The 20,690-nt window shown below is 41.8% G+C and overlaps 1 protein-coding gene across 1 annotated transcript in view; it reads right to left on the reverse strand.

The window, feature by feature from the left end:
* Positions 1–265: 265 nt before the first annotated feature.
* Positions 266–20,690, reverse strand: part of SPTLC3 (serine palmitoyltransferase long chain base subunit 3) — a 152,165-nt gene continuing 131,740 nt past the window's right edge. Inside the window, exons 10-12 of the mRNA XM_028113001.2 lie at positions 8,704–8,839; positions 3,700–3,829; positions 266–420 (exon numbers count right to left, since the gene is read on the reverse strand). Coding sequence (XP_027968802.1) covers positions 307–420; positions 3,700–3,829; positions 8,704–8,839 — 380 coding nt within the window. The 3' untranslated portion in view covers positions 266–306. The remainder of the gene's footprint in view (positions 421–3,699; positions 3,830–8,703; positions 8,840–20,690) is intronic.

Here is a 20,690-nt window from a genome sequence, read left to right on the forward strand (position 1 = left end):
TAAAAATGTTCTAGGAAGTGTGTGTGTGTGTGTGTGTGTGTGTGTGTGTGTGTGTGTGTGTGCGTGTGTGTGTATTTGTAGCAGGATACTTGGGAGAGGAGAAAGTTAAAATCTGGAACCATATTTTTGTCTCTGCAGTCCCGAGCTGGAGATATTAAAAACACAACCTTTCCTTCAGTTCAATTAAGCTGGTTTGGAAACCAAAATTGTCCTTAGAAAGGGGGGAGAAATCCATTTATATTCCTTTTGAGGCAAAATGGGGGTCTTTCGAGCAAAGTCTTTAGGTGCAATTCAGGACCAGGAAACTTAATCTTCCAGTTCAAAGCTTGTCTCATCGTAGAGTTCGGGGCGTGTTGACTTCCTGTGCCGAGAATATTTCAGTTGCAGAAGATCACCCATTTCATCCAGGTTTTCCAAAACCTGCAAAGAGATTGCGTTCCATCAGTTATTCTTTAAACTCCTAAGCCCCGCAGAGATACAATCTTCTTTTGCCAACTTCCTTGATTTTAAAGAAAAGGGGAAAGATCCAAATCATTAAGGTGTGGCTTATAAACCAGCCCTAGAGGAATGTTAGATGCTAATTAATTTTATTTCATATTCTTTAATAGTCTACCCCACATTATGAGTATTTAATTTGTTTTTGGGGTGTGAGGAAAGGAATAAAAGCATCTGACCAATGCTTACCCTTTCAGGCTTTATTTTAAAGTTTAATGACATATATATAACCTTGTGGAAGAAAGAGGTAAGGCTGCAGATTACATTTGGGTTTATGTCCTCATGACACAGCAAATCAACCTGGCCAGGGGCAAAATGGAACATTGCAGGAGCTGGTTAGTGTCCTCTTCTCTCTCCCATACTGCCCCAGCCACAGCTTTTAAACACTCATCTCTATGTTCCATGGAATCATAGGACTTAAAACCACAAAGGACCAAGAACTCATCTGTTTCAATTCTCTCAATTCAGGCAGATAAATGTATCCCCAATTTTCCAAAGAAACAACTGAGATGCAGAATATACAAAATGTAATTTTCCCATCTAGTGTATCACTAATCTTATGGTACTGGGCATGCCTTTTTAACACTTTTAGGCCTGTCTTGACCTGTCAAACGAGGTGGACAATATTAGGATCTAATGATTTGAAAAAGGTGAAGATGTTTGTTAATTCTGGAATGAATGACTAGTGAGCTTATGGGCTTTCCTCTTTGGGCAGTCTTTCAAACTGGCATCAAGTTCGATATCCACCAACATATGAAGAGTCATTTATTTCTGGGTGGTAGCATTATGGGTGGTTAAAATGTTTTTTTACTTTTTACTTCAATGTACTTCCTAAATTTTTGCATCAAATCTAGGCACTAAGACAAAGTAACAAAAGTTATATTTGAAATGACATCAAACCAAGATAGTGTCTATTGCTCTTGGCTGAAGTGGGGATGGAGTAGCTCAGAGTAAGGCATCTGTACACTGGGGGAGATGAGAGACAATTCATGGAAGGTGTGGGAGAACATAGGATTTCTAGTTATTTTAATCTCAGTCTTTTTAACTTCCATTTTTGTGTCTGCCATAAAATGTACATAATATATTGGCAGTGCATAAATAACTTATAAGTGGATTTATGTTGAAGCCCACTGATCAGATGATCTAGAGCACACCTGTACCCAAAAAAGGTAGGCATGAATTACAGAAGAAGCATCTTAGTAAGAGGGACCTGGGAAGGGCTTCTTCCCACATTTAGACTTCTGTTTGAGATGACTCTAAGGAAGCAGGGACCAGTCTAGGTTGATGCTGTTTTGAGCGGGAGAAGTTCAGTGATTGGCTCTATGCAGAATTCTTATGTGGCAGGTGGGAAGGTGAGGTCATTGGTAAAGGAGAAGTCATCACTCATGTTAGAAGAAAGAAATTCTAAGCCATTTTGTGTTTGTAGAGGGACCTCATCCCTGCCTTGTTCCAAACATGGTCATAGAAGGGACTTATTTAGTATGTATTTTCTGTGAGTGTTATATTCATTTAACTACCTCAATGTCCTGGCTATTCAAGGGTCATTTTTCACTTTCCCTAATGTGCATATTAAGGCATATGCTCACAATATTTTTATTGATATAGGTGCCTGATTTCAAAAGCTTAGAGGAATCTGTCTAGATGATGTCTCAGTGCTCCTTCCAAACCAGGTATTCAACAGGAATTAAGAACTTTCGAAGAGAATCCCGAGGTCTGATGTCTCCAGAATTGGGTATCCATGAATACCTCAATGCTGTTGGGGGTCGCAAAAAATACAAATCACCCACTGCTGTCCACCCCCTCCTCTCATCTCTGGGAGCATGCTCCCCGGTCATGTCCTTTCCTCTCCCATGTCTACTGCCTCTCTCTCGTTACTTTTTCCTCTCTTAATGTGTAAACATGCTCAAGTCTTTCAAGGGATTTTTAAACCTATTTTTTCTTGCTTTTGTAGTGAAACTTGGCTTTTTCTATTTAAAAGAAACAATTTGTTAAAATTAATTACTAGAAATATATACTCATTTTGGAGAACCTGGACAACATAAAAAACTCTAAAGAAAAATAACAACAAAGTTCACCCATCATCTCAAAACCTAGAGTTAGCTCAATTATTAGTGTGTCATGCAAGAAATTGTTATTATGTATGTACTCTGTAGTGGACACTGGTTTAAGTCCTAAGAATGTAATGGTGAAGCAGAAAGACATGGACACTGTGCATGTATAATTTATTATTTGAGCTCAAAGTATTCACTTTTTTATTCTTTGTAGAACTGTCTCCTAGTGTATGTATATATACATACATATGTATACATATATAATATACATGCACACATAACAATCCATAATACATGTTATATGTGCATGTATATTACACATATACACATAATTCATTCCCATCTTCATATGGAATAACTCATTCATATATAATGAATGACTTCATATAATCCCATATATAATTCCCACCTTCATGTTCCACAGTTGTCTATATTTCTTTTCCAAGATGAATTTATTCTGTCTGGTATTATCACTAGTTGCTTATTTATTAGTATCTCCTCTTAGAGTTTTTGCCCCAGCGTTTTGCACACAAGTAGACACTCAATGTGTTTGCTAAATTGCTTTGACATTAGGAGACAGTTTCATCAACCCCAAACTGATTGAGATGGCTTAGTTTTCTGCTCTTGCTCATTCACATAAAGATCAAAACCAAAGGACAGTGAAATGTGGTTATGAAATCATTAAAAGCTAGTGTAGGTCTGGATGATATGATGGACCTGTCTTTGTTATTGCTTTGCCAACATGTTGCTTAGTTGTGTCATATTTTCTTATGAGGATTTTGGTGGCTCTGAAAAGTGTCAGGTTGCGGGCGGTTCATGCTGAAATAGCATGTCAGATTAGCTTTTGCATTTAAGATCAAGTAAATGGCACAACATGTGGCTACTCAGTCAGTCTTTTTATGAAACCAAAACAATGCCTTGAGTCAAATCTTCACTAAACTCATTTTTCTTTTCTATCCCTCGAGTTGATCACATTGTTGGGCATTGTTGGCATAACCGTTTTTTTTTTTTTTTTTTGCAGTGAGATTTATGAGTGTTGGTTTTCTAAACCATCAAGAGAAATTTAGGGAACCTCAAGCAAGCTCAATAAAAGAATGTGCCCACAATGCAAGGTGCCATCACTGGTGGTTCTGTTGGCCTGTGGGGTACTCACCGTGTCTAGCATCTCCCGGGTATGTGCCGCTGAAACACAAAACCGAGCCCGAGCTTCTGCGAGGGGAGTAGCTGGAAATCCAACGACCACCACCCCAATTTTTCTGTTTAATAGATGCCTTGCAAAAGCCCTATGGGAAGGGTAAAAAAGAAGGTTAGCTGAGAGATGACAAAATTATGTGGCAAGAAAAAGAATATGGCTAATTGACATTTCTTATAACAATAAATAGAAGATGATTGAAATTACTAAACTTCTGTTACATGCAACTGACAAGAAAATGAGGCAGTTCCTTGATGGCACCCATATCTGAGGGTGTATATTATGCAGCCTGGCACACTCAGAACATTGTGAGTACTGTCTTTGACACTGAGCAGAAAATGCTGATGTACGTGACCCTGGTTTAATGAGTCAGCATTGATATAAAAATCCTTCGTCTGCAGAGTTCCTAGGAACAAAAACCCAACAGCTAACACAATGCAATTGCATAAAGAAAGAACGTATAGTATGTGTAAACTTGTATGTTTTAAAAACATAATACCAATAATAGAGTATGGAAATTTCAAGAAGACTATACTTTATGACTATTATTTGAGAACCAGGATCTGAGGGTCTGTGGGTGCTAATACTGAGCTGTATTCTCACTCCAGAGCCAAAGATTTTTTCCCTCATTAAATTGGAGAGGGAAAATAGTAAGGGTCTCCTCATTTTTGATTGTGTAAATGAATCCACCCAGGTATGTTCAAGGATAATAAACCCATTGACTGGATTAAAGGGGAAATGAGGCAAGGGGGACGCAGGGAAAGAAATGTGTACACACAGAGAGGCTGGTTGGTAGATGCAGCCTGTAGTACGTAGGTCATAACTACAAAGCTTTCTGACACAGGCTGTAAACTTCCTCAGTTGTCATTCCTTCCCCTTATCTGCTTCTAGACACTTTCTTTTTCAAAGCTAATCTCAGTAATGATTCTAGAATATTGATCTCTAAAAAGTCTGTAGATTTTTTGTGCTAAGACCTAAAATCAGACAAAAAGGCATGCGCCCCTAAGTGAATCTTTCCCCACTTTGTGCTCTGTTGTTCTCTGCAGGAAACATTACTTACTAAATGTCTCTGCCCACAAGCAAGGTAAATGCCTCAGAACTGTTCTTAGCATTAAGAGGATTCTGGTGTCCTTTTCTTAGGCTGGAAGCTGACAGCACCACAGAAACCTTCCAGTCATAACTCAGGAAGAATTCTTGAACTAGACGTGGAGAGCTAGCTTGTTCATTTACTCATTCCTCTTGCCATGGAACTGTCTGCCTTTTTGGTTGCCTCATGCAGAATGCATGCTATCAAATGAAGTGATGGAGATTGCAAGATCTACTGAACACACAGCCTCTCTGGCCCCGTGGCCCAGGAAAGGTAAGATTAGCCTTTGATTTGGATGAGGAAGATTAACAAGGAGATGAAGCTTTCTGAGAAAGCTTGAAAAACAGAGGCTGTTCTTTCTCTTTCTTGTTCACCCTATAGAAGGCTGCCCACGGAACTACACAGGATGAGAGCTCATAATTATCTGAGAAACAAGGCAAGTGCTTTTATTGCTAGAATACAAACCACCTGACCCATGATCTCAGGCTAGTTTTCAGGACTCCCCAAAGACCATTTTCACTGTCTGCGTGTTTCTCTTTGTACCAGAGGAAGTGAGTTTTGCCAACGAATGTAGAGCAAAATATATGACTGTTGATTCATTAGGCTAATCTGAGGTCTCCCTGGAGCACTTTCTGGCTTAAAATTTACACTACTAACCCTGGCCTCCTTCAGTTAATGTGTCTGATTGTCCTGAACATTTTATATAATGAGCCTCTGGGTTTGTACTCCCCAAAATAAATGAGAGCCAGTGTGAGCTGAAAGAAGCTAGACTACGTGGATAATAATAATAAAACGTTAGCACTGCATATGTGCAGCATCACTGCATCCTGTATGCCACCATCCTACAAGTGTATGATGAGACACATAGAAGGAGAATGTAAACTCTGTACCAGAGAGTAAATACAATATATTCTTGATTATTCAAGTGAATGTTTTATGGGTGAAATCACATGATATTGGACGTTGTAGAAGATTCCTGTGGTAGGGTTGCAATGAAACTTTGCTCAAAACGATACCTGGCTGGAGATCATAATTTCATTCTGCAGTAGGTGGACATGTGGAGAAATCATAGTGCTTTAATAAAAGCAAAGGGTTGAAAATGAGCAAATGAAAGAAGTGCTCATACACTGGCTTATACAATTAACTCCTTGTTTCAAAAGACTTTTCTCCATATAAACTTTCCATTGAAGAAATATCTGAGAAGAAAACAAAGCCAGGCGGCAGGGAAGCTCTTGGCAGCAACTCTGGCCAATAAGAGATGACATTACCTTTTGTAACTGACCTATTCTAAGTTTCCTTAGACAACTCAAGCAATTAGAGTGGTTTTTTCCCCATTTGCAGTGACTGAGGCCTTCTGATTCACCAAAGATGACATTGAGAGTTAAACTTATACTCTGTGTTTGCTTTAATGAAATGTGGATATCCCCCACTGTGGACTAAAGCTTCAGAGGCCATGCTATGCACTGAAAAGAGCTCTGGTGTAGGAGGCAAATGGAACTGGCTTTGAATTCTGGGCTCTACTGCTTGTACAACCTGAGTGACCCTTAGAAAGTAGTTTAACTTTTGTGGGTCTTGGTGCCCTTGTTTATAAACTAGGGCCAAGCATCCACCCTTGCTGGGTGATCGCTGGGTCTGATAGTCTTACTTAGCATAGAATCAGCATTCAGCCACATCAGATCCTCCTTAAATACCATCTTCACTGGAAGGCACTAGATGGTTTGACATATCATCCAGGGTTCAATATGGCATATTTGATTCATGCAATAGCAGGATCTCCACCTACTATTTTCCTGGAAGTTCTATTTTTATTAATGCAACCAAAGGTTGCAATAACTATTTTGGAGAGCCCATGCAACCATGGTGACCAAATCCTGCACACAGTTGAAACTAATAATAATAATCATTGTACTAGTAGAAGTCCCAGTAGTAGTAATAATAACCACCACTGATGAAGTGCTGATAGTACACCAAGTACTATATTAAGTGCCTTATATACTACTAATAATAACAGCTCCCACTTGGGGCTCCTATTTAAGAGACAACATACTTTATGCTGACAGACCTCATCTTGGTTAATTGAAACAATTATGAAATAGGTACTATTACATCCTATTTTAAAAATGAGAAAACTGGGGCTTCAGAAAGTTGGGCAACTTGTCCAAGATCCCCCAGCTAGCAAGAGGCAGAGTCAAATTCTTCTTCATTCCAAACTCCTCACTACACCAAGGAGCACAGTTTTTACACATAACACCCTCTGATTTCATTTTTCACATTAGCTGTTGTCCACAGAAGTATTCCCTCTCTCTTTCTGTTATTGCAAAATTCAATTCCTGAATTTAAATGCATTTGTTTTAACACTTCATGGACTCTTCTCAGGGCATGGATTCATGTTAAAATTCTATTTCCAGCCTTCACCAGCAAAGTTAGAATTATATGGCATGCTCCCTAGGACCACCCTCCAGCATTGTGCACTTTAGACTCTCAAAAATAAAACAAATTTATTTTGGTGTCTTCCTTTGAGCTAATGATAACATATTAGAGAGACATGTACTAAGCGTGGCATCTTTCTTCCACAAAATACCATTTTGCTAACCATGCTGAATAAACGTAGGTTTTCTTTTGTGCCTTCTGAAATTGGATGGTAAAGGGTTTGGGATCATATGCTACTTTGAGTCCCTGTTGCCATTCCTCCCTGTGGTAAGTACCAAGCAGTATCCTGTGGGACTTTTCTGTAGCTCACTATTCTCTTGACCACCCCATGCACTGTTAGCCTAACCCAGATCTGTGAACAAAGGGCCCACTGGCAGTAATGGTGTGGCATGCGAAAGAACTCACGTGTGTTTTTTAACTGTTTGTTATTTTGCTGTGGTGAAATGATGGAAGAGTGTATGCTGAAGAATTAACACAGTCCTATCTACCGTGAGTTCTCAACTGATAGCCCCGGAATCTCTTCTCTATACTTAAAATACTCTACCAATCTATTCAGACTCTTAAAGAGTCAAACAGAAATTTCCAAAAATGGGGTTATGTTGCAGGAGAGTTAGGACATCTAGAATCTTGTAAATATATGTTGACTATTACTTTCCACCATGCCCATGGTCAGACACCCAAATAAACATTTTATATTTAGAAAGGACTTTAATTAACTTCCTTTTAATAACAGAGGTAGTTAGTCTGTGGCAAGTTGGAGAATGGCTCATGTATAAAATTGTCTATGCCATATTGAGAAAAAGTCATTTTTCCTCTTTATGCAGTTGTTCTCATGCTCAATTTCAGAGTTGCAATCAATGGGAAACAACTCCACATAGATTTATAGGAGCGGCATTAAAATTTGGTGTTAAGAGCGTGAGCCTAAGTTTGGGTTTGCCTCTTGATATTCTCTTGATTTTACTACTGCTCGACTTGTATGACTTTAGGCAAACTATTTAATTGTCCTCAGCCTCAGTTTCCCCCACACTTGAAATAAGGCTTCCTTCTTCTGAGGATGGGCATGAAAGGTCAGTGGAGAAAGCACAGAGCCTGGTAATGTTGTTTCAAATGTTGGGAGAGATGGTCTCCAGAAGTTTTCCCTGAAAAAGACTGTGGGGCAGAAGGAGGCAAGGATCATCTCTAATTTACAGGTGAGGCCTAGGGGGTGACACCCAAATTCACAGGGCTTGAAAGTGGTGGGCACTTGATTCTCTTCTTAGAAGACCTCTTTGCTGATGGGCTGGCAGGTGGCTTCCAAGAAGCTATACAAGTGAATTCTGAACTCAGCATCCCATTCCAAGCACATAAACAATGCCCATGCTGAAAGAGCCTCACAGAGTCAGAAGCGCTGTCTTAGTCAGATCACCTTGGGGCTCCGGTATTATTCTGAGAGCCCGTTGTATACTCACGCTACTTTAGCAGGCATGTAAAGGAGCAGGGGAATGACGGGAGACTCCTCATTGCCATAGATAATGAATCCCATTTCATTCAGTCTCTGTCTGAAGTATCTTGTGTTTTTTGCAAGTTGCCTTACTCTCTGTAACCCTGAAAGAAGACAGGCATGAAATCCATCAATTTCCACCAGGAAGAGAGAAGCAAAGGTCAGACTGACTTGGCAAGCATTCTTAAGTCTTTCTGCAGGCCTGCATTATTAGCTGGGAGGGGGTCAAAATAGGCCAGGGAAATATCTTTTGGTGAGCAGGTGTGGGTACTGATGCCTGAGAGCTGTCCTGAGCTGGAAGTCAGGATCCAGGGTGGGGGTGCGGGAAGGTGCTGTTAGGTTCTGCTAGCAACTAAAGGCAGGCTAGCGTGTGGAGTGGGCAGAGAGTGTGTCTAGCAAGAAGAAACAAGATAAGCTATCTTTACTAGGTACCTACTGTGTATGGACTCTGTGCTAAGTGCTTTAAAGACATTAACTCAGGTGAAGGGAATGTGACAAGAAGTGACACAGACACAGACACACACATACCACACCACTTGTTGGTAGATGCTTTTCAGCCAAGCTGAGCTGGCCCATTAAGTTGCTTCTCATCCAAGTCTCTAATCAAAGAGCACTTCACCTAACCTGAGCTTGAAGGGGTAGCACATTCCTGAACAAAGATAGGTCCAGCTGAGACCAGAACTGTTTTGTGAGGCATTTGCTAGTGGTAGAGTAATAGAGGGAAAGGAATAGAGGGAAGGGAAGAAGGGGACCTCTGTTTTCCCCAAGCACCAAAAATGACAGCATGGGCTCCAAACAGAAGGTCAAGGAAGGTACATGTGTCCATTTCCAGGTTATTGGTACTTCAGCTCAAAAGCTTAGCCTCTGTCCCAGGGGGAGGTCACACATATGAGATGGCAAAGGGAATTAAAGAGTGGAAAGAGTTCTGAAGAAATCTGTCTACTCCATTACTGCCTCCAATGAGGCAAGTGGGCAAATCAGCCAAAACCAGAGTGTGTGTGCTTGATACAGAAGATTGAACAGAACTGGATATTTAAGTCCCCAGAAATCAGTCCAACGTTTGCATCTGATGCAAAGTGGCTGTTGAGCAGGAAGAGCTGCTACAGCTGACCACCATTATGATTGGTTGGGTGTCTATTCAAACTGATCAGAGTTCTTGCTTTACTAGTTTTTCAATATTCTGAACATCACTCCTGGGTGTCTGTAACTCTGCAGATGGAAAATGGGTTAAAATGTCAGTAAACATGTCAATCACGGTTCTCCAGTTCCTTCTTGGAGAAATGGCTCAGATTGTGTCTTGACAGAGGGTTGAGCAGTGGACATTTCCTGCTCAACATCTTTCCTCCAGGAACTCTTATGAGTGCTATAAAGAATGCTATGTGGTGCCGTGACGTTCAGGTAGAGTTGGCCCTGACTTTCCTCTTTGCTACAAGGATATCATATGACCAAGGCCTAGCCAATTGGAATACTCCATCCCCCTGATTATTGGTTCAATGATGAAATACAACCTGGGCCTATCAGAATCTTTCAGATCTGCTGAAGAAGTGTATGAATGAGTTCATCCTAAGCTACATGTTTGTCATCATATGGAGGAAACCTGCTTGAGAATGATGTTGACTCAGAAAGCCAAGGTACAAGACAGTAAGAGTCCTGATGGCATCATTGTAACCCTCGGGCCTAGCCATGCGTAAGTGAGTCTGTCCTTTGGACTGTCTGTTGTGTGAACCAATACATTTCTTTTTCTTAAGCTATTTGAGTTTATACAACCTATAACCAAATGTGTTCTGAGTAATACAGGTGGCCACTTATTGTATGGGGTTACCTCTAAAGGACAATAATAATAGCAACAACAACAGTAATTCTAGTTCACAAATACATAATGTTACCACTGTTATAAGCACTTGACATTTAATAATTTATTTAGTCCTCACAACAACTGTATTGAACTAGATGCTATAATCTCATGTTACACACAAAGAGAAGCCAAATAACTCACCCAAGTTCACATAGTTGGTAGGTAGCAGAGCCAGAATTTGAACCCAGGTAATTGGGTTCTAGAATCTGTGCTGTTAACCTCTACATTATGCCCAAGAGTAGCAATGGGTGATGTCTACCTAGATAATGGATGATAGCCAACTCTTCACTAAGCTCAATAAAATATACTCTTCCAGCTATTATGATCATTGTTATACCAAGTTTTTCTTGTAGAGGCAGTTCAGAAGTTGAGGGCTGAGCAAGCTTTCAGTAGCCTCATGTTGTGAGAAAGGGGATAAGACATCAGGGACTAGAGTCTGAGGCCTGCCACAGGGGAGGACTGGTGAACTCCCTTCACTTTGAGTGGGGAGCCTGAAGGGTTACTCCTGTGAAGTAAGGGTGAACCAGAAGTAGACAGGCTCCCAAAGGGCACATCCACTCCCAAAATAGTTCAGCTCTTCTAAGAGTTTTTCTTTGCTTACCAGGCCCAAATCTACTTGGCTTCTCTGACATCTTAAATGTGTTAACAATATATGCAAAGGAATGGAAATTTAGTGGAGTGGAACACCAACCAAGAAGGAGGGTGTTGAATTGTCCCTGTTTGTTTTCTGTTTCTACTCTTCACTCAACTCCAGTTCGCAAGGAAGACTCCTCTCTGACTCTGCCAGTAGACTGTGATAGAGAAAGCATCTGGGTTATTGTATTTTTTCAGGAAAGCTGATCTCTCAATTCCACCATGCTGGCCATAGCTAATGGATGCACAACACTCTTGATTGAAGGCCAGTCCGCTTGGGTGTTGGCCAGAGACTCATGACTTGTCTATCATGGGAACTTCACCAAAGAGATAATAAATATGAATTAAACCAATAAGAACCTCTTGCTGGTAGAGTATGAACATGAAAAATTTAGAGAAAGCCAACAATTGGTATTAAGACTAGAAACTGAAGGACATAGAAAAGCTTATTATCAGAATCTATAAGACATAGGATCCACTGGTCAGTGGCAGTGATGATAAACCATATAGAAGAGAAGTGGGCAGTGCAAGGTTAGTCAGTAGCAACTGGAAGAGAAGAAATAGAAACAGGGAAAAACACATAGTCAGTCTAGTGGGCAGACAGATATGACACCTAAAAATGCATGGAAAATTGCAACTCTTATGAGTGCTGTAAATAATGCTATGTGGTGTTATGAGAACCCATATTAGAGAGATTGGACCAAATCTGAGGAAGTCAATACATGGTGAGTGAGTTGAGATGGAAGGGTAGACCCATGTTAACAGGCAAAAAACTAGAGGGGAGCATTTCAAGTACAGGAAACAGGTGCAATGGTCCAGTGGTTTGTAGAAGAAAAGAGTGGTTGAGAACCGGGTAAGATGTTGTTAAGTGTTGGGCAAGATAAGGCAGGAGTGATGGGTAGATTTTCTAAAAAAAAAAAAAAAAAAAAAAAAAAAGAGGACAGGGATTGAAGAATCCAACATTTAGTGGTTGGGAAGAGAATAAACTTAAAAGGGAGACAAACAGAGCAATCAGGGTGGGAGAAGACAAATCAGGAGATGAAATACTGTTTACTGATTTTATCAACATGGCAATCATTGATAACCTTTACTTTTGGGGTTCCTGGTTGGGACTTTGGTTTTCAAGAAACAGGTAGCTGCAAATATGGCTTATTTTAATTCATATATGCTTTTATTTTCCCACTCATCCTCCTTCAAAAAGTAAAAGATAAGCCCTCAACCCTGAAATTCCAGATTTGCAACATGAATACAAGTAAGGGATTGGGAGAGGTATAGAACCATTTGTATACATTTTGCTTTGTAATATGCTGAAGTGTTCCTTGGAAACTTGTATGTGTATAGAAAGCAACCTCTTTGAAGGCCAGAACTAGAAATGAGGAGGAGAATATTTGTCTTCATTTAAAAGAAAATTTCATCTATACATTGAAACTGTGTATTTAGGTAGGTGAGAGCATAAGGAGTAGGGGGAGGTTGTGGAAGAAGAAGGGAATGAAAAAGAAGGACTGGGTAAGACTTGTTTTAAAGAAGGTGATTCAAATGAAGTCACAGAAATACATCTCAGCCACCAAAATGTATTCCATATGGCCTGTCGCCTTGTATGTTTAGCTCTTTTGTTGATCGTTAGCTGCACAATGAATAGATGACTTCATCAGGCTGGGTCTGATGATTCCTAAATGATCCCCCTCAAAGACTAGAAGGATTTCCTGGCCTGGAAGTGCATGAATGACTTAAATTGCTTTTCCCAATGGCATTATCTTTGTGCTTGCCCATAATGACTCATCTATCATTGGGCTGCCCAACTACTTAATTGGCCCCGTCTGTCCCCTTTGCCTTGATTAACCCAGGTAACTGGATCATCAGCTAATGTCATCACTTTACTGCTTCTAGATCTTTTGGAGAGTTGACCAAATAGATCAGAATATTGATCCCAAGGGTAGCTAACTCTTAAGAATTGCCCTGTCTTTTCTATCTTTGAATCATTTAGCATGGCATGGCTGACAAGCCATTATGATATACTTCGTGGTCACCATGTTTTCTCATATAGATCACTATTAATGCCTTTGAGGTCCTTTGTGTCAGCCAAGATACAGCTCCTTTCAATTACTCTATCGCTCACTCTTTAAAATTGGAAACATTCTACTCTTGTAGGGCCTGGGGGCAGAGAGGAATTTATCCATATAAAATGCTACTCATCTAGGCAGGATGTGGGTGATTTTATTAATTATGGTGTGCTTTGAGATCCTTGTTTGAAGAGTGTTTTGTAAGAATAGGAGGAATTTTTATCATTTGTCTTTTTGTACAGGGATGGCCATGCCAGGGTGGCATGGAGATTGGGCATTGCAGTCACATTCCCTACCTAACACTCAAAGTCTCTAATTCAAGCATTTCTGGTTCTTCTTTCACACATCAGGCAGAAGACAGGGAATGTCTCTGCTCAGATAGTTAAGTAAATGAGTTGATCTCTTATGTAGGGTTCTGGAGAGTTTATATGTTTATTTTGCTATATTCTGGGTTCTCTGAAAAAGGAAGAGGCTTTGAAGTTAAATGGACTAAAAAAATTGAACTCCATCGGGACAATATAAGGCCTTAAAACCTCAGTTTTACCTGTAAAATACAGATAAATAAACTCATCACCCAGAAAGGTTGGTAGAAATAAAGGGGTTAATGCAGAAACATGATTTGTATGTACCTGGGATGCAGTAGGTATTTGGAAGTCTAATTATATTTTTTTCCATAGGACAGTAGCTCCTAGCAACCTCAATGGCACCTCAGAATCATCTGGATAGCTTGGCAAAATCCCATGCCCAGACTGCAACCCAGACCAATTGAATCAGTATTAAATCGATATAAACCCGGACGGGACCAGGCATGAATTTTGGTTTCTACAAGTTGTAGCCATGGAGACCTGGATGTCTCAGTAATAGCCGCCATTGCCAGTCGAAGTCCAAAAGCCATCCACGTCTGTGTTAAGTACCTGACTGTGTCGGCTATGACTTATTTCTTAGTTGGATGTGGAAAATAAAAGATGAGCATATGTCCTGGCCTCTTGTTTGACACGATTACCTCCCAGCAGTTAATCAGTGCTTGGGTGCTTGGAGAGTACATTTTGTGGGGATGACCTGCTTCCCTGACAGCTATGTGCTCCAAAGTGCTCATTCGACTTGAGATCAACCCAACTGTCAACCTCCCGCCTCTCATGAGGCTGGATAAAAATCCAGCTGACCTGTACACTGCTGTTCTACCCATTCAGATTTCTAGCTCTGCCAACTTGAGAGGTGGGCTAGGTTAACGGAGGCCACAAATACTTTAACCTTCTCTCCAATGCTGTTAAAACAAAAACAGCTGGGGCAGGGGAAGGAAAACAAATAAAACACAAAGCATCCCACTACAAAGCTTTGCAGTCCCCTAATAAAAACAATCGTCTGTGGCGTTTCCAAAAATATGCTTGGGACAACTCAATCTCCAGAGGGCTAGAAGGCACTGCAGACAGTGGAGACTCCCGGAATGACCTGTCAAAAGCTAAAGAAGGAAAATTTGTTGTCTGCTAAACCATCGGCATGCAAAAAAACAGAGAGGCATTTCCCTCTGAAAGACTAAGTGAAAGAGGCTGATTTCATGAGCTTGGGAGCCAACACGGGTGCCACTCTCTATTTTCTGCAGATTTTGCAAGCTTACTTGGTAACAGAGGAAACATGAATGTGCCCAGATGCCACAGAGTGACTTATTTTTATTATTTCCCAGGTTTAAAAATGCACTAAAGAAATACATGCTGCTATCCCTCCCTAAATTATTTAGCACACCTCCATGATGGTCGGAATACAGACTGGACAACCTCAAACATGCTCTTAGGCAGCATTGCTTGGAAACTGTTGTCCTTTTTTTTTTTTTTTTTTTAAGAGATGGGAAGAGTCTCTCCATAAAACATCTCTTACAATTTAAGAAGTCGATCTTTCTAAAAATATCACATTGATATTAAAGAATACCTGAATGGTCTGAGAATGCCTCATCTTCTTGCCTCTTGCCCCTTCTTTGTCCATTCGCTTATGGTTTCTCCCCCTGGCATGGTGGGGCAGGGGGGTGGTGGTGCTGGTGGTGGGACTGGGGAGCGACCTTGGAATAAAGTGTCAATGTGACAGCAGGAACCCAGTGGTCTGTTATTTTAAGCTCTGGACACCAGACAGGACATTTTGTTTGCAACACACTTAGGGGCAAAGTGATCTCAGCAAAGATCAAGAGGCTACAGAGCAGCAAGAATCATAAGAATCACATTAGCAGTGACAAGCTTCCCGGTGGGATGGAGAAAATTGTTTGGAGTGGTTTGTTGAGAGGAACACACATTTTTATCAGGCACTGAAGCTCTCCCTTTTGATGTCTGGATTCCAAGGTTACAGCATGTTTTATAGTCACATACACATGTTCCAATGACTCTTCAGGCCACTTAGTCATACCCCCGGGGAATGCACGCAGGAGCAGGGAGGCTGGACATCAAGGGTGGACAGATGTCTGCACAACCTAATTTCAAGGACCCCGGGTGGCCGCCGCTGCCTGCACCTCCCTACCCACTGCTCACGTACACCATCAGGAGTTTCATCCACAAGGAGAGGTGTGAATGGACAGGTCTTGTGTACCTATTATGAGCCAGAAACTGTGTTTTGGGGCCCTCTTCACAGACACAGAAACTGAGGCTGGGAGATCATTAATGCATTACCCAGCTGACCTGGAAACTGGCCGTACCTCCTGATCTAATCCAAGTCTGCTCTTTGGAGAGAAGCTGGTAAACTCATTTCTGATGAGGTGTGAATTCCATGATTCATGGATTCACACGTTTTACAAATGAAAAGTATTCACTATGTTCAGGAGCTGGACCAGCTGCAAAGGTGAAGTAGAAGATGAGAACATTCTGAGGCTCTTTGGAAAGAAATGATCTGATGGAAGACAGGACAGGTAGCAAATAATATACAATTGAGCGCAAGAGCCTTAAGAAAGATCTAGACAGAGTTGGCAGGCTTTTCACATACTAGTGCTTCCTGAATCCTTACAGAATGAATGATAAGATTTAATATTTAAGTAGAGAGCAGTGTCTTAGCAAGTCATGAATTGTGGAATTTTACACATTAAATGGGGTAATTTGGGAGGCTAGGGGTCTTCTGGGAACTTTGTAAATCAGTGATTCTTAAGCAGAGGAACACACCAATGATTCTTAAGCAGAGGAACACACCAGAGTGTTCCGGGAATATTTGTTTTTCTAGAATACATATAATAAAGCTCCCCCCGCATAGAGATTCTGCTCCAGACAGACTACTGGTATAACTGTGTTGTGCACCAGTTAAGAATCATTGCTTGAAGGCATAACTTCTATTGTGGGTGATGGTTCTACAAAGATACTAAGGCTGATCCTAACTGAAGACACCAGAGAGCAATTTCATTCCAGAATATTTTGTACTCCGGCAACAGATCTGTACATAAGGTTCCACCTGCCCTTTCCTTTTTTTTTTTAATGAAGATGAGCAAGTGACTCATCATCTCTGAGCCTTCATTTACTGATCTATTAAATAGGGATGATAGCAATAACTTCCCCACCTATTGGAATGCTCTATGGAAGAAATGCTCTGGGATTTTGGAGCAAAGAGCTAGAGGGGGTAAGTTAACATCATGTGCATTTAAGTTTGGAGGTGGGGGGGCACATGGAAAATGGGTAACTCACTTGCCATAATGTTTGTATCACAGTTGTGAGAAAGATCAGTGAAGTCAGACCACTGACAGCTGTGAATTGGCACCCTAGGATTTGGAAGGTTTGGGTGAGTAATAGGGAGCCATGGCAGCATCACGAACAGGACATGTCATGTTCTGAGGGGGTTTGGGAAGAGGAAGCTCATGGTGTATAGCATGTGGATTAGGATGAGGGAAAAACTGGAGGTGGCAAGACAAGTAGGAAGCCAGAGTGGCAGCAAAGGTCTGAAGTGGGTGAGGAGGTGTGTGTCAGCAACTGTTCTGATCTGTGGCAGGAAGGCAAAGGAGGCGGCAAAGGACAGGTCCTGGGCTGAGCAACTGGGTTAATGGGGTCCCCTGAAAGGTCTCTGAGAAATGATGCAAGTTAAAGTGGCCACCAGCAAGTCCCACTGAGGCAGCTACCGACGTGATTCAAACCTCTGGCTTTCAAAGTGTCCGCTGAGGGTGCGCTGGAGAAGCCTCAGACAGGGGGTGTGGGGAGGAATTGAGGGAAGGCTCAGCAGAAGGCAGATCAGACTGCCCTGCCCCGGCTACAACAAATAGCATCAAGGCCAAGTACTCAAGGACTCTGAGCCCAATTTCCTGGGTCCAAAATCAGCTCTACCATTTCGAGCAAGGCACTTCATCTTTCTGTAACTTAGGATCTTCACCTATAAAATGGGAATAACAACAATGTAATAATAATAATATCCATTACATTCTGCTCTGTGGATTAAATTTTTAGCACTTAGAATAGCGCCTGGCACACGATAAGCCCTATATGAGCATTGTAAAATTTAAAAACTAGAAATAGCTTATAAAATGGACTTCCATATACATTTCATTTGAAAAAAAAATTCTATAGTTCAAAAATGTTGAAAACTATTCATTTGAACCAAAGAGCAGACAGACTGACTTGGATTTGCGCTGTAGGGCTGTGCCCCTGAACTCAGTGAAGGTAGCCTGTGGCACCTGCACCCAATCTGGCTGTTCCTGTGCCCTTCTCAGTTTTTTGTTTGTTTGTTGTATTTTTTGTGGGATATTTTGGTGTCTGGACATGTCTTCCAACAGCTTCTTATCCACCAGAATTAAGTGTTCACCGGAATAATTTTCATTTTCAGTATTCAAGTTGAAGCGTATGGTCACTGGAAATCTAACTATATTCAGTCCTCCTATTTTAGAAGAGTAAAATAAATTTTAGGGACATTAACCAGTACTTAAAACCTGGACAGGTGAGCCTTTAGAAGGGACTGGGCTCTCCCCGAAGAAAGAGATTCAAGAAGAGAGGCGGATCTGAGGCAAGGGAGATTCTCCATTGCTGGCTTTGAGGTGGAGGGGCTACGTGATAAGGAGTTCAGGAGGTCTCTAGGAGCGGAGAGGGGCCAGCTCACAGCTGGCAAGGAAATGGGGACCTCACTCTAGCACCCCCAAAACTGGATTCTGCCACAAACACGTGAGCTTGGAAGAGGAGCCTGAGCTCCAGAGGAGAGGCCAGCCACAGACACCTTGATTTGGCCTTGAGCAGAGAACAAATTGTGCCCAGACTCCTGACCCAAGGAGACCGTGAGATAATAAATGATGTTGTTTTAAGCTACTAAATTTGTGGTAATTTGTTATGCAGAAATAGAAAACTAATACAGTCGTTCTCTCTAGCCCAGAGCACAAGCTGGGCTTCTCCAGGCACAAATCCACCTGCTTAAGCCTCCCCAGCTGTGGCCAGTAGGGTAGCTGGTTTTCTCCACAACTTATCTGGTCAAGAGTGGGGCTGGGGCATGGCACCCATGGCGTTTGGGGTTTTTGCTGCTTAGTTGAACATGAACCAGTGATGGGGAAAAACACGGATCAATGTGGAACAGTGGCATCCCTTCACCCTCTGAGACGCTACAGCTGGAATCGCGTTCTTTCCTTCTCCAGTTGTGCTGAGCCAACATGGAATCCCACGTGTGTTCCATCACAGACTCCCCCATCTCAGCATCCATCCACACAGAGGAGACAAAAGCCAAGAGGAAGCTTCTGTAGCAACTCATGGTGTAAAAGGATATCTTGTTTGTAGGGCGGGTGGAAGGAAGTGGCCACACTAACCTTTTGCCCCAGTACCATCTAAAAGACAAACAGATCCTCTTTACACTCCTGCTAGGGAAATTTTGTAAGGCCTCAAAGCAAGTGCAGAATTTACGGAGCTGCCCTAAACCTCCACCCTTGCCTAACTCTCAAGGTGAAATAAACGAAGGGATGGAAGTTCTGGCGACCCACAACCCGACAAGCCTCCCCTCCTCACCGGCATTCAGTTTGCTGGCTATTTCTGTGTTTATGGGATAAACCCAAGCTGTCCTATGTGCACAGAAGCATCAATAGGGCAGAGAGTCAATGCCTGTCATTTGGCTGGTCAGCCCAACCTGTGGTCCACACATACAAAAAGAGTTCAGGTAGGACTTTCTACACCCCGCCCCCGCAACACAGGTGATTAATCACGAGGGAGGCAACCCCTCAGTTGAAAGCCAGCAGAGCATAGCACCCGGCCATCTGTTTTGTATTAGCTGTTGCTGAAATGCCAGTGGCCTGAAACCTTTAGAAAGCGCAGAAAGCCCCGAGCCTCTTTCTCTGCCTCTGTCTGGTCCCCAGTGGGTAACCAAGCACATATCTTCAGGAAGCAGCAGCTAACGCCTCCCTCAGCAATGCCTGGGCCCTTGGAGGGCCCGATTCAGGTGGGGTTCTCCACAGACCCCGCTCACATTCACTGAGGGACTTCCAAGGGGCCGAACAGAACAGCATGTTGCTGGGTTTGAGGGGAGAAAAGAAACTGTAGGAAGCTGATCTTGGATCTGCTCTCTGCCCAGGTAGGTGCTAAGAAACGTGAGACCTTTTAAAATCGCATGTCTCGTTATTAGTTTCTTTTGTTTTTTTGGGTGTTATTTTGGTGTTCACTGCCTCTTCCTCCCTTTGAGGAAGACACAGAATTCCTGGTGAAGAGTAAATGAGCAAGGACAGTCTCAGAAAAGCTTGGTGATGCAGATGGATTGGGATAGTCTGCAGCTCCCACACAGCACTGAAGAAAAGCAACAGCTTCCGAGGGAAGTTTGTGACTGTATCTCATGTCAAATATAAACAGTAAGAAAGTGAGAAAATTTGACTGGAGAGCAAACTGCTGTCACCCAGCATACTCCTCCCGCTTCCCCCCCCTCCCCCAAGCGGGAAATCTTCCCAGTTAGTCACTCCCATTTTTAAACCTATCAAACTCAAGTGTAAAAATATGCATGCCCTGTTCCAGGACCCAGAGCAAAGGTCCAAGGTCACAGCTGGAAGGCGCTGGTGCCACTTTCTCCAAGTCCATGTCGAGTTAGAAGCAGGGTCAACACCTCACCTGCCAATCTCATGATAAAAGTTCACAAATGACCAGGATGAATGAAATAATCCATACAAAATGATTTAAAGATGAGGCATGTTCGTATTTTCCAGTTCGAGTGTATTATATTTTAAGCCTCACTCTTTTTTTTCTTTTATCCTTAGGTTTTCTCTCCCGAGGGTGAAAAAAAAAGGAAAACGATGGAGATTCATAAATTAATGAAGTTCCTTGAAAGACCTTGCCATTGTATTCCACTCTTTCTCTTAATAACTAAATTAAAAAACAGGTTAAGCCTTCAAAAAATTTGTTTTGCAAATCTCAAATACAGGACAGCATGAACAACCTGGAGTGAGCTTGCCCATGTAGATATAACAGAAAAAACAGTGCTTCTCAAAGTAGATGAAATGCTTCAAGC

Source organism: Eumetopias jubatus, unplaced genomic scaffold (genome assembly GCF_037043125.1).
Source record: "Eumetopias jubatus isolate StellerSeaLion01/CBP00866 unplaced genomic scaffold, mEumJub1_p1.0 scaffold_9, whole genome shotgun sequence".
NCBI lineage: Eukaryota > Metazoa > Chordata > Mammalia > Carnivora > Otariidae > Eumetopias > Eumetopias jubatus.